The sequence below is a fragment of the Narcine bancroftii genome, chromosome 1 (genome assembly GCF_036971445.1).
Source record: "Narcine bancroftii isolate sNarBan1 chromosome 1, sNarBan1.hap1, whole genome shotgun sequence".
NCBI lineage: Eukaryota > Metazoa > Chordata > Chondrichthyes > Torpediniformes > Narcinidae > Narcine > Narcine bancroftii.
In genome coordinates this window covers 197,058,519-197,071,707 of record NC_091469.1, presented here as the reverse complement: position 1 = coordinate 197,071,707, position 13,189 = coordinate 197,058,519, and the positions used below count along the sequence as shown (strand labels likewise).

General features: G+C 43.3%; 1 protein-coding gene across 1 annotated transcript in view; it reads right to left on the bottom strand.

Annotated features, from left to right (window-relative positions):
* Window positions 1-13,189, bottom strand: part of phf19 (PHD finger protein 19) — a 60,015-nt gene that overhangs the window by 39,675 nt on the left and 7,151 nt on the right. The window contains exon 2 of the mRNA XM_069887613.1: window positions 911-1,108. Within this exon, the coding sequence (XP_069743714.1) occupies window positions 911-1,093 (183 nt within the window). The 5' untranslated portion in view covers window positions 1,094-1,108. The remainder of the gene's footprint in view (window positions 1-910; window positions 1,109-13,189) is intronic.

Genomic DNA, 13,189 nt, shown 5'->3' with positions numbered 1-13,189 from the left:
TATCGATCCTATTTATCTTAGAAAGTCATGGAGTCATACCACACAGAAACAGACCCTTTGGCCCATCCTCTTCATGCTGTTATGGAGGGACATCCATTGGTGAAACAGCTAAAGATGGATGGGCCAGAAAATCAAGGATGGCTGCAGTGAGGACATAGTGGTACAGCACAGAAATAGGCATTTCAGCCCAATACATCTATCCCAATCTTTGTGTCCAGATACATGAATCTGATGCAGTCTAGATCCTTCTATACCTTGCCTATTTAAGTGCCCAAATATCTCTCAAATCTAGTGATTGCATCTGACTTTATTTTGGCCCTGCAGAAAAAAAATACCCAATCCCCTTTAAAACTCCACTTTAAACTAATATCCTCTTAATACACCTACTGAGGAAAATAGGCCTTATCTGTGCTGATTACAATTTTATACACCTCTCATAGGCACCCTTCAGAACAACATACCCAATCCATCCAATCTCTCCCCACAAGTAAAATCTTCCAGTCCAGGTCCTATCCTGATGAATCTCCTCTGTTCTCTCTCCAGCACTACCCTCTAATGTGCCTATTTGGGGATTTTATTTTCCTTGATACCCACGAACTGCAAACTCGCTGATAATGGGTGAGCAGATTATCTGTAACTTCATAGTATTTTTCACATCCCCTTCTGTTATTTCTTGAATGTTTAAAAATAGTGATCAGAAAGTAAGTGGTAGAATGGACTTCTCTTGGTTTTGGGGAGGACGGGACAGATCGGGGTATGCTTCCATGTTGTGGCTGGACTGAAATAACTTGATTGAAGCTGAGGTTAGTCTTGGAGCACAGCCCCTCAGTACAACCTCCATAATATTATGCTATATTGCAGAGCCATTTTATTAAAAGCAAAATTGAATTGTTTTAGTCAATATTCATGCCTTCTTGATCTTTCCAAGGTAGACCAACCCATCTGTCCATCTTGACAAGACGTACTGCCCTTCAGTAAATGCACATTCCTGGTGTATGTGTGCGGTTCCATTTTGCAGAGGTTTGACAGGGATTTTTTTGATTTTTTTGTTGATGATACCAACATTGCTCAGTTCCAAAGTGCGTTTCTCCATCAGCCCTTCCTCTTGCTGTAAAATCAAAGTACAAGAAAAAAAATACACATTAATCATACAATTTCAATGTTAGCAAACCAGCAATATACCGAATATCCTCAAATATACCGAACAAACTGGAATTCTAATTCTGAAAAAAAAAATCACCACAGAACCTCAAGAATCAAGATTCCATTTATTGTCATCTCCACAAATACATCAAAATCTTTTTTCCTTTGATTCCCCTGTAATGGGACACAAAGCTTAAACCATTTACAGAAGGGTTTAACATTACTCCAGAGATACATCCAAGACAACAGATGGGATCCACACCAGCCATTCTCAATCATTTTATAGCTGTGTCCCCCTTAGAACTCTGCTCAAAGCTTATGAGCCCCCTTCCCTGTGAAGCAGTCAAATTTAGTTGGTTTCTTCTGTACTTCTCTCCCACCGACTACATGCAAAGAAAAATTCATGAATTCAGTCCATGGCCCACCCCCCCCTTAAATGTGCTATGGCCCCCATAGAGAATGGCAGCTTTACACAGTACACATGGAGAGGTTTGATGGAGATTCCAATGTCCACCCCTCCCCCCCCCCCCCCCCCCCATTAAGAATATTAGATCTAAAGCATGCAAAACAGTTCACAGAGCACAATTGGATATCAATCTCCTATCATCTGATATCCTTCCACTTCATTTTGTTTCCCACCTTCCAAGGAATAAGTAGCGGTCTTTTTACATCTTCTAGAAAATGAGGTAATGATTGGGGAATCTGTAATCTATAATCCAGGTAGAAGCTTTACACAATACCCTTTATTTTACTCAGTCAATATACCACTTTTTTACTTTGTCACCCTATACATGTTATTCTCATGGTAAATGGCTCCCTGTGTACCTTGACAAATAGATTTTCAGCATGGGAATAAAAGAGGGAAAGCATTACATTTTGAGTTATTTGTAATATCATTTATATATTGAAACACAGCAAGGATTAAGTCACTTCCAAGGGTGGAAGTAATTTATTTGTTTAATTAAATCGGGAATAAAAAAGTATCTTTGACAATACATCATTCCTGGGATGACAGTTGTCGCACATTCACCAGCCCCACAAATTTAAAATTGATGGGCTCTCCATTTTATTTCTAATTCCTCAAGAGTACAATGGAAGTTAATGAGAAGCTCGCACTGTGTGAATGCAATTAAGCCTTCTGATGATCCAAATTTAAAATTTACAGACTTCATTATGTTTGTGCAAATAAAATCATTACAGTGTATTGAGACATTTGCTCATTTAATTCTAAATCTCTTGCATTTCAACTTTATTTTAATAATTGCATGGTGATTGGAAAATTTATATCCATTCTTGAAATGCACCTCCAAACTTCAAGGATCATTCTGAAGTGTATGCTTTCAGTTCATTGTTAATATCAGTCAAAAAGGCCAAAGTGCAAAAGTAATATTAACAAAGCAACGGTCAAGAAAGTATAGCAAGTCCCCAGCATTCTAAAGGGTTTGACGACAGCCCGCATGTCATTAGCATCTCCAGCAAACCTCCACAGGAGCATTGTCTAAAGGAGCCAATCTTAATGGGGACCACACAGCTTCCTTGGGGTCTATCGCACATTTAAGGAGCGCCACAGACTGAAATCATAAAATATTTTTCATGTTTATTATGTAGCTGGTAGAAGTAGGGAAGGAACCAAATAAACTTGACTGTTTCACAGGGAAGGAGGCCCATAAACTTTGTGCAGAGTCCTGGGAAGGGGCGGGAGGGGGGGCTATCATTTTTATTCCTCTTCGTGGCATCTTCATTATACAGTTAAACCCCTGGCACCCAGAATTCAAGCAACTGGCCAAAAAAATTTAAAGAAAAGAAAATAAATATTAAAATATTAAAATAAATAACAATAAAATAATAGGTAAAAAAATGCACAAGTTTAAAAATGTAAATGTTCTTGGAAGTAACACATAAATCTTTGGTGAAGATGGGAGCAAGTATTCAGCCAGTGGTTGTGCTTTGCTTGTAGTGGCTGCTTGAATAAAGTTGTGTGAAGCAGTAATGGCATCGCTCAGGATGAAAAGATGGTTGATGCTGCTCATCATGGAGGTGAACCTTTAAGTGTCTCTTTATCCCTGCTTAGTAAAGAGTCACCCTGGTCAGAGGCTTCATCTGTACTGGGGCGGGGTGGGGGGAATTAATTACCTATAATATTGTTGTTCGTCTTTCGAGCAGCTCTGTGAAGGGGAAAGAATGTGATTGAAAATAAAGTAAAATGCTTTAAGGTTTATATAATTCATGCAAGTGGAGTTTGTTCAGTGTAAGTACAGTATCGTATTTTTGTCTTTTAAACTCCACCCCCACCCCCCCACCCCCCCCCCCACAATCACTTAACTTGTGACCTATCAATATCTCCACAACAGTGACTGTACTTCCTGAGAAGACTGAAAGGCTACTGGCCACCTGCTATAGGACTCTATCTAGAGCATCCTCGCTGGCTGCATCACAGTGTAGTACGCTTGCTGCAGAGAAATGGATCAAAGATCCATCGACAGAACTATGGGAGTGGCAGAGAGGATCAATGGAGTCTCCCTCTGCCCTCATCTACGTAATATACCTGGATCATTGTGTGAAGAGGGTGCGCAAAATCATTGAGGATCCCTTCTACCCTGCACACAGCATCTTTAAGCTGCTCCTGTCGGGAAAGAGATAGAGGGGTATCAGAGCCAGCACCACCAGGCTGAGGAACAGCTTCTTCCCAAGGGCAGTGAGACTGCTGAATGACCAAAGGAACTGTTCAGACTAACCATCCAAGACTTTCATATTCATACATATATATTTATTTATATATTTGTATATATGAATACCTGACCTGCATATGCACTGTTTGTCTATATTTTGCTCGTCTTATGTCTGGTTGCATGTCTGCATGTTTTGCACCGAGGACGAGAGAACGCTGTTTTATCAGGTTGTATTTGTACAATCAGATGACAAGAAACTTGACTTATTCTAATGCAGGTGTACAGATTAGGCATTGTAAGTCTCAAGCAACCAGAAAATAAACTCGTCCAGCATCTACCAATCCCCATTGTGCCAAATATTTGGGGTTTTACTGTACTTAATTTGTGTTAATGTGTTTTCCGTATCTGGGAAGCTGCAAAAATAAGCCATTCACTGCATCCGCACAATAAATTAATTAATGTATTCATTCCTGTCTTTAAGCATCATTTATATTGAAGGGCACCTTTGTATTTCTCAATCAAACCTTTCTGACACTACTCAAGGCTATTTTTATTAAAAGCATCAATCTTATTAAATTGCAGAATTCTTTATTAAAGTGTCTTGGTATTATTAAAAAACACAAAGCTTGAGAAAATACATAGCTGGCATTTCAGGCTAAAACAGTTATGTATTTTTACCGTTGCCGTATAAAGGACACTGCTTGACCCGCTGAGTTTCTCCAGCTTTATGTTGTTACTTCAACCACAGTGTCCGCAGATTTTCATGTTTTATTTCTGTCTTGGTATTATCACGAGCCCCCTCCTTTTAAAAGGACTCATTTAGATCTTTAAAATTGCAAGTGAGTATGCAGTTACATTTTATGGTCTGTAAGAATGCAGAATTAAGTACAGTGCAACTCCATTTTATATTTTGGTAACAATGTTTCAGTAATATACAAGCTACTTATTTTAGTTACTGTGCTGTGATTCAACTCGATAAGTTAAACAGGAAAGTCTGCAGATGCGGCGATTGTAGGGCAGAACACAAAAGAGCTGGAGAAATGCAGCAGGTCACATAGTGTCCATAGGAAGCAAAGGATAATTAACATTTCAGGCCGGAGACTTCATCAAGGTATGAGCAAAAAGTAGGTGGTGCCTGATTAAAAAGGTAGGGGGAGGAGAGATGAAAGGAGATGGGTGGATACAGGTGTGTTGAAGTTGACCTGCACTGTAATAAAACAATCAACAGCAGAACCAAAAAGCATACAATCACTTATTTATTATATCACACCAATGGTGAGTACAAAGAAAGAGTAAACAATGTAACTCATTCCCTGCACGGAACCTCACTCAAAGTATACATTATTCTTGCTCAGCTTATATAGTCCTTTAGATGGGTGCCTACGTGCAGTTTGGAATGTAGTTTTAAATGTTTTTTTTAAATTTTGCCATGCTAACATTTTTGCTACTTCTCTCCTACCTTTACAGCTACTTCTGTGATTTACAATCCAATAACTTTCTGATACAGTATGGCATATCTCTTGTTTAATATTCCTGTCCCATTTGAGTCCTGCTATGCTCTGTACCTGTGGACTGCTCAAACTACTGAAGCATTAACTCTTTGTTGGCCTACTTACCACAGCAGAAGCTCCCTTCCCATAATTCTTTATAGGTTAATATGAGTGGAAGGGTAGAAGAGAAATAATTTGAGATTAAAGGGTTAGGAGGTAGCTTTGTGAATGGAGAGAAAAGGAGAAAGAGGGATAGAGAAAGAGAGTGACTTAGGGGAGGGGCTTAATGGGAACTGGAAATGTCAATGTTAATACTGTCTCATTGGAGAATGCCCAAAAGGGATATTAGGCATTATTCCACCAAGTAGTTGGTAGCCTCGATTTGACAATGCATGATAGTTATGTTGATTTAGGAATGGTGTATGGCCACCAAGAAGTTCCTGTTAATGCAGCAGACAGAGCGAAGGCGCTCAATGAAACGATCTCCCAGACTGCATCCAGTCTCTCCAATGTAAAGCAGACCACAACAGGCTGTCCGCTGCAATAACAGGGACCTCCAAGTGGCCAACCATTTTAATTCCACACACCACTTCAACACCGACAGACACATCTATAGGAGGAACAACATCTACCGTATATACTCATATAACCATATGCAGCACAGAAACAGGCCAGTTCAGCCCTACAAGTCCGTGCCAAACATCTTCTCCCACCTAGTCCCACTGACCCACATTCAGCCCATAACCCTCCACATCTCTACTGTCCATGTACCTATTCAACTTTTTCTTGAACATTAATATTGATCTCGCTTCTACCACCTGTCAGAAGTTCATTCCACACCCCCACCATGCTCTGCGTGAAAACATTTCCCTCATTTTCCCCCTAAACTTTTCCCCTTTTACTCTCAATCCATGCCCTCTTGTTTGACTCTCCACCACTCTCAATGGAAAAAGCTTGTCCACATTGACTCTATCTTTCCCCCTTTAATCTTGGATACCTCTATCAAATCACCCCTCAACCTTCTACGCTCTATGGAATAAAGTCCCAGACTGCTCAACCTTTCCCTGTATTTCAAACCCTGAAATCCCAGCAACCTCCTCTGCATTCTCTCTATACGGTTTATATCTTTCCTGTAATTCGGCGACCGAAACTGCACACAGTATTCCAAATTTGGTCTCACCAATTCCTTATACAACTTCATCATAACATCCCAACTATTGTATTCAATACTCTGATTTATGAAAGCTAAAATACTAAATCGACATGTGATTCAACTTTCAGGGAATTATGTATCATGACTCCCAAATCCCTTTGATTCACTGCACTCTTCAATTGTCTTTCCTGCCAAAACAGCTTCATATCTCCTTTTAGGCTTTCTTATTTCTTTCTTAAGATTTTTTTTTTTTTTTTTTTTAAAAACACTCCTTATATTCCTCAAGCAATTCACCTATTCCCTGATGTTTATACCTGTTGTCCACATCCCTCTTCCTCCGAACCAAGTTCCCAATATCTTTTGAAAACCAAGGCTCCCTACAGTTTCAAGCCTTTCTTTTAATCCTCACGGGGACATACCAACTTTGTGCTCTCAGAAGTTCTCCTTTGAATATCCTCCATTAATCTGCTACATTCTTCCCTAAAAATACCTTATCCAAATCCACACCCTCCAATTTTTTTCTCATCCTCTTGAAATGTGCATTCTTCCAATCAAGAATCTCAATCTTTGGCCCATCTCTATTCTTTTCCATTACTAGCCTAAAACTAATAACTTTGTGATCACTAGACTCAAAGTGTTCCCCAATATAAACCTCTGTCACCTGACCTATCTCATTCCCTAATAGGAGATCCAATACTGCCCCCCTCAAGTCAGTTCTTCTACATATTAAAAAGAAAACTTTCCTGAATACATTTAACAAACTCTACCCCATCCAGTCGAGTTTTGTAGACCATTTTTTAAACATTAAATTGATGGGGTCGACTATTATATGAATACTACTTTTGACAGTGATAAGTATCTGTTGTTTGAGGCAGTGGGAGCTCCAATGGGCTGGACAGCTGGCTGGGACTGGGTGGTAAGTCCATGTTTGATGCTTTGGAGGCTCCATTGGGTGGGTGGGTGGGACTGAGGCTGTCGAGGTGTCAGTAGCTCCGAAGGGTGTATGGATGGGACTGGGTGGTAAGTCCACTTTTGAGATGTCAGGAGCTCCGATGGACGGGCAGCCATGGCGTGAATTCGGAACTAAGGCTTTGGGAGCTCCAGCCTGCAGGTGCCCAGCGCTGAGGTGCGTGACCAAAATGCTAGATGTTTTAGCCAAAGATTGGGGGGGGGGGGCGTTAACCTTTACATAGGTATATACAGTAATATTCCATCTGGTCACTCTCCAACCAGGCAGCATTAACATTAACTTCTCCAGTTTCCGTTAGCCCCCTCTCCTGAGTCTCATTTTACCCCTCCCTCTGTCTCCTTTCCTTCAGCTCCCCACCACCTTCCTCTTCATTTAGACATCCCTTCATCCTGTTACCTCTCATCTCATGCCTGTTGGCCTGTGCTCCTCCCTTGGCCCCTCCCTCCTCTCCTTACTTCCCCTCACTTTTTCCAATAGATGATAGGTGCTGGAGTAGGCCAATTGGCCCTTTGAGCCAGCACCGCCATTTATCGGATCATGGCTGATCTTTCCCTTTTAATAACCAATCCCAGCCTTATCCCCATAACCCTTAACTCCCCTCCCCACAAGAGCCTTATCCAACTCTCTCTTAAATCTATCCAACGAATCCGCCCCCACTACCCTCTATGGCAATGCATTCCACAGACCCACAACTCTCTGGGTAAAAACATTTCTCCTCATTTCTGTCTTAAATGGTGTTCCCTATATTCTTAAACCATGCCCTCTAGTCCTCGTCTCACCCATCATTGGGAACATGTGCTCTGATTTCACCTTGTCAAGCCCTTTGATAATCCTAAATACCTCAATCATGTCTCCCCTCATCCTTCTTAACTCCATCGCATATAATCCAAGTATTTCTAACCTATCCGCGTAGGACAATCCTGCCATCCCAGGAACTAATCTTGTAAACTTGTGCTGTACTCCCTCTATGTCCTTTCTTAAATACGAGGACCAGAACTGGACGCAATACTCCAGGTGAGGTCTCACCATGGCCCTGTACAACTGCAGGAGGGCTTCTCTACTCCTATACTCCAATCCCCTCTTTATGAAAGCCAACATACCATTCACCTTCTTCACCACTTGCTGAACCTGCATGTTAGTTTTCAATGACTGGTGAACAAGTACACCCAGGTCCCTTTGCATTACCCCACTCCCTAGCTTAACACCATTTAAATAATATTCTGCTCTCTTGTTTCTGCCTTCAAAATGGACAACCTCGCATTTACTCACATTAAACTTTATCTGCCATCTTTCCACCCCCTCCCCTAAACTGTCCAAGTCCCCTTGCAATTTCCTGACATCCTCTTCGCTCTTCACACTACCCCCAGTTTAGTGCCATCTGCAAATTTGCATATGTAGTTATTTATCCCCTCATCCAAATCATTTACATAAATGATAAACAACTGAGGGCCCAACACCGACCCCTGTGGGACTCACTCATCACATCCTGCCATTCAGAAAATGACCCGTTTATCCCAACCCTCTGTTTCCTATTTCTCACTAACTATCTATCCATGATAGCACCCTACCCCTGATACCATGCTCCTTAATTTTGCAAACTAGCCTCCTGTGTGGGACATTATCAAAGGATTTCTGAAAGTCTAAGTACACTACATCCACTGGCTCTCCTGAGTCCACCCTCCTTGTTACGTCCTTGAAAAATTCCAGGAGATTAGTCAAGCAAGATTTTCCTTTAAGGAACCCATGCTGACTACCACCGATACTATTATTCCTTCCTAAGTGTTCTGCTATTTCTCCTTTAATGATGGATTCCAATATCTTCCCCACCACCGATGTCAGGCTGACCGGTCTATAATTTCCCATATTCTCTCTCCCTCTCTTCTTAAAAAGTGGTACAACATCAGCCACTCTCCAGACTGCAAGCACTTCCCCAGAATCTAAAGAACCTTGAAAAATGTCAATTAGTGCTTCCACAATTTCCAGAGCAACCTCTCTAAGCACTCTGGGATGCAGCCCATCAGGCCCAGGGGACTTATCAAGCCTCAGTTCTAACAATTGGCTCACAACCACCTGCTTCTGAATCTGATTATCCATCAAATTCTCTGTTTCCTTCGGTAATTTCACCAAGTCCCTAGATACTGCTTGACCTTTACCCCTATTCTGATTATAACCTATATCCTCCTCGGTGAAAACAGATGCAAAGTAATTGTTAAATTCCTCAGCCATCTCCTTGTCCCCAATGAGTTTCACCTTTCTCCATTTTCAAGGGCCCAATTTTGGCCCTAACCAATTTCTTCCTTTTAACATATCTGAAGAAGCTTTTGCTATCCCATTATTACTTGCCAATTTGCCCCCATACTTTATTTTTCCCTCCTGAATTACTTTCTTAGTTTCTCTCTGTTGGTTTTTAAAGCCCTCCCAATCCTCTAACCTCCCACTCTGCTTTGGCATCTTATACTTATTTCTTTTAGACCTGATACTGCCCTTGATCTCCTTTGTCAGCCACAGCTGCCATTTGCTCTTCGAAGAGCCTTTCCTCCTCTTTGGGATGAATATATCCTGAATCCTCTGAAAACTGTCTAGAAATACCTGCCATATTTGCCCAGTTGTCCTCCCAGCTAGAATGTCCTTCCATTTTATTTTGGCTAGCTCCTCCCTCATAGCTGTATAGTCACCCTTATTTAGCTGTAGCACTAATTTTTCTGACTTCTTTCTCTTCTCCTTTTCCATTTGCAGATTAAAAGTAATCATATTATGGTCACTATTACCTAATTGCACCCCTACCTCAAGGTCCCTTATTAACTCCACATCATTACACAGTATCAAGTCCAGAATCAACTTCTCCCTGGTAGGTTCCGTCACAAGCTGCTCCAAGAATGTATCTCGGAGACATTCAATAAACTCATTCTCTAGCTTTCCCACACCTACTTGATTTTCCCAGTCCACTTGCAAGTTGAATTCACCCATAACTACTGTATCACTACCACTCTGACATGCCATTTTTAATTCTTTATTTATACTGATTCCCACATCAGAGCCACTATTTGGAGGACTGTATATAACCCCTATTGCCTTTGCATTATGTTTCTTTTCATTCGGGCACCTGCCTCCTTTCTGCTTGTACCTTATGAAGGGACCTGTTGCATTCTCCAGCAAGTTTGTGTATTTAACTCTACAAGGTTTCATTCATTCACCTGTAGGTCACTTGTGCAACTCAGCATTGGTGGGGCCAGTGGCAGCTTAGGTTGGCCTGCTAACTCAGAGTCAAAATGTTCTGCGTCAAATCCCATTTAGGACAGGAGCAAAAAATTCTGGATGAACATGGAGAAAACTGCACTATTTCAGAGTGAGGTGCTGAACAATCACTGGAGTTCACCCCAGGGTCAGGGGCAAATATCTTCAAATTATATTCACAAGATCAGATCAGCTGGTCACTAGAACTTTGCCATTTAATGTATTTTTTTTTTACAAATTGACTACTGATTTCACAGCAGTAACTATTCTACAAAAGCTGTGAAGAGCATTTGGATGTTCTAAAGGTACAATAATAAATGCAAGTCCTTCTAAATTAAATGTGAGTGTATGTATTGCATCACAAATCCAATGGAAAAAATAATGCAGCAGGGATGTGGTGTCTCATAAGAATGCTATATGGACAGGAAAATAAATGAAGAAGTTCTGAAAGGAACAAAAACAAAACGAATCAGAAAACTGTAATCAAAATTCTTTGGACACATCATGCAAAGAGATACATTGGGAAATTTAGTTACAACTGGAAAACTGGAAGGGAAAAGAAGCAGAGGCAGATACAGAATGAAAATGATACATGGATTAATATCATAGTTGTAAACGGGGGAGGCATCAACTACATTCCGGGAGGTCACATGATTGTGAGTGTCTAGGACACACATGTCAAACTCTGGCCCGCGGGCCAATGTAATTATATTTGGCCCGCAAGATCATATCAAAAATGTATTAGAGGTGGCCCGCTAGCCGCCACGCCAGTATAGCGCATGCACAGTAACCGCTGTGTCCCAGGGTGAGAGAGAGAGAGAAAAATCCTGGTCCTTGAAAAGTAGTGGTGGGTGGTTTTATAAACACGCTGTCGTGTCCCCCCGCCCACCCCCCCACCTCAGCGCGGCTGGCCGGTGTCAGGGGAAGCCAAGGCCGCTTCCAGCGCCCGGAACCCCAGTGGAACAGCGTTTCTTGGAGCTGCAGATGGAGTCGGGACGCCGGAGAGAAGATTGGGGCACCCCACCGGGCGATGGGGGCGCCGGCCACCCTGCGCCTTCCCACCGGACCAGCATCGGGTGCCCGGAGTACACGTGGAGAGCGAGGCTGGTCGGGCAGGTAGGGTGGAACCCCCCACCAATCTCGGGAGTGGCGTGGGCTGGATCGGGATTAGCCGCGCTCACCTGCTCTTCCACTGCTGACCGGGATCCCAGCGCGGTCCTGAGCACGGAGACTGCCCTGGAAAGGTCCTGGGACACCAGCACGGAAAGAAAAGGGGGTCCGGGAGAAACTCAGCAGGTCAAGGGGGGTCCGGGAGAAACTCAGCAGGTCAAGGGGGGTCCGGGAGAAACTCAGCAGGTCAAGGGGGGTCCGGGAGAAACTCAGCAGGTCAAGGGGGGTCCGGGAGAAACTCAGCAGGTCAAGGGGGGTCCGGGAGAAACTCAGCAGGTCAAGGGAGGACCGGGAGAAACTCAGCAGGTCAAGGGAGGTCCGGGAGAAACTCAGCAGGTCAAGGGAGGTCCGGGAGAAACTCAGCAGGTCAAGGGGGGGTCCGGGAGAAACTCAGCAGGTCAAGGGGGGGTCCAGGAGAAACTCAGCAGGTCAAAGGGGGATCCGGGAGAAACTCAGCAGGTCAAGGGAGATCCGGGAGAAACTCAGCAGGTCAAGGGAGGTCCGGGAGAAACTCAGCAGGTCAAGGGAGGTCCGGGAGAAACTCAGCAGGTCAAGGGAAGTCCGGGAGAAACTCAGCAGGTCAAGGGAGGTCCGGGAGAAACTCAGCAGGTCAAGGGAGGTCCGGGAGAAACTCAGCAGGTCAAGGGAGGTCCGGGAGAAACTCAGCAGGTCAAGGGAGGTCCGGGAGAAACTCAGCAGGTCAAGGGAGGTCCGGGAGAAACTCAGCAGGTCAAGGGAGGTCCGGGAGAAACTCAGCAGGTCAAGGGGGGTCCGGGAGAAACTCAGCAGGTCAAGGGAGGTCCGGGAGAAACTCAGCAGGTCAAGGGAGGTCTGGGAGAAACTCAGGGGGGGGGCCTGACCTCGCCAGGACCGTTGCCCTCTCCCCCTCCCTGCCGCAGACTGACCCGCGACTCATGGTGACGGGGCCGCTGATCCGCCGAGATGCCGCCCTGCAGCGAGAGCCGATGCCCCCGCACTGTCATTGTCCAACCCGATCGCCCGCAAACCCCGCCCTCCCGCACACAGGCCTGAGTAAGTTACTTTAATCTCAGGATAAAACGATCTTCCAATAGTTTCAAGTCACAGTGATAAATATATTCCTGGTTAAAAATGGTCCTGCACCTAGATACAAGCTCATTAGGCATAAAACTTGAAAAGTGTGTAAATCAAAGGATATCTGTACCAATGGAAAAAGGGCATGGCAAATAACCCTGCTAGAGTTCATGCCCACAATCAGACACCCATTTGATTGTTTCAGGAATCATGTTATTCTCCACATTCTCAATAGCCCTCAGATTTTACTATTCGACAGCACACTAGCAACATTTGACAAATCCTCTAAAGGGAAATATTATTTATT